The 1,289-nt window shown below is 38.0% G+C and overlaps 1 protein-coding gene across 1 annotated transcript; it reads right to left on the bottom strand.

Moving 5' to 3' along the window:
- Window positions 1-231: 231 nt before the first annotated feature.
- LOC105556070 lies at window positions 232-965 on the bottom strand (the record flags this gene model as incomplete). Its single annotated transcript, XM_012003143.1, has 2 exons — window positions 824-965; window positions 232-741 (listed from the first exon to the last, which is right to left on the bottom strand). A coding segment is annotated over exon 2 (479 nt), but the record flags the coding sequence as incomplete, so codon positions are not given.
- Window positions 966-1,289: the final 324 nt, after the last annotated feature.

Raw genomic sequence — 1,289 nt, 5'->3', positions numbered from 1 at the left:
TATGTTCTGTTGCTAGGCATTTTTTCCATTTTTGGTGCTAGAACGAGGCAAGTCCAAATTAAAAGTGTTAAAATTTCATGTATTTTGAAAGTTTGTTATTATTTGAATAAGTATGTGCTAATTGATAGCTAAGAAGAATATAATGTAAAATAAATCAACTTTCTGAAACAAAATTTGAAAACGGGGGAAAGTTTTTTTCGTTTATCTCAGAAACATAAAATGTGGACTTACCTCTTTCTTGCAGCAATGTCTTCAATTGCATCATCTCTCTCGGCACTGGTCATATTACTTTGCAAACAACACACAAATTGATCGAAGCTTTCATTTACAGCTTCTATATCCTCCGACAGTTTCCGATATACATGCTCTACACAATGTTCGAGATTGAGTAAAAATAATACAGTTGACATGTTCATGTACATGCAAGTGTCATCTAACGTGAATTTTACAACTTTTTTATTGTACATTCTAACAAGTTCTAAAACTAAATTGTCAATCTGTACCGATGATGATGCGTCTGTTGACTTGAAGAGCTGCTCTATTTCGGCACGTTTCTTGTTAAATTCCATCCACGTTGAATGATTTAACACCATCTTATTTCCACGATTGTCGCCGAGAATGAATTCCACATAGGATGCATCAGGTGCCACGCAGATTCCAACATCCAAGTATTTGTACGCAGTAGATGTCAGGGCGAATCTCCTGCTCATGATACGAGGCGTGTAACGAGGTTTATCAGAACTGAAAGAATACATAAAGTAGAATAAATACAAGTAAATCAGGAAAAGTATGAACAAATATACAATAATTTTAGGGTACTTACGCATCATGCTGTTTCTTGCACGAAACAGTTTCATGTCGAGAAACGGATGGCGTATAACTGCTTCGAGGAACATACGGAATGTAACGCCGATTGCTAAAACTGTTTGAAAACTACAATTAAATGTTGAAAAATGTATGCAATATATGTATATGCAATATCACGGTAGTGTCTCGCGCCAAGTGTAAGCGTAGCTAGTACACGCGTGCGAGACCGACCGTGTAAGTTTACGCGAGTACACGAGTTGACGGGCCCTCAGATTTTCGGATCTCAACAACGGCTGATCCGACGAAATTGAGACTGCCCTTAATCGATAGCTTGGGTACGATTTGCATAATAAAAGTGTTTTTACTTTTCTCCTACGTGCTCCAGGAGTGGAGGTATTGCAATGCAAAAGTCAGATTTGTTAAATTTTGGATTAAGAAACGTCTTTGTCGTCGTCTTCGTCCCGGTCGTCGTCGTCGTCGTC

Source organism: Vollenhovia emeryi, unplaced genomic scaffold (assembly GCF_000949405.1).
Source record: "Vollenhovia emeryi isolate VEMERY1.0 unplaced genomic scaffold, V.emery_V1.0 DF949155.1, whole genome shotgun sequence".
Taxonomy (NCBI): Eukaryota; Metazoa; Arthropoda; class Insecta; order Hymenoptera; family Formicidae; genus Vollenhovia; species Vollenhovia emeryi.
The sequence above is the reverse complement of the archived record's forward strand: the minus strand, read 5'-3'. Positions and strand labels throughout refer to the sequence as shown.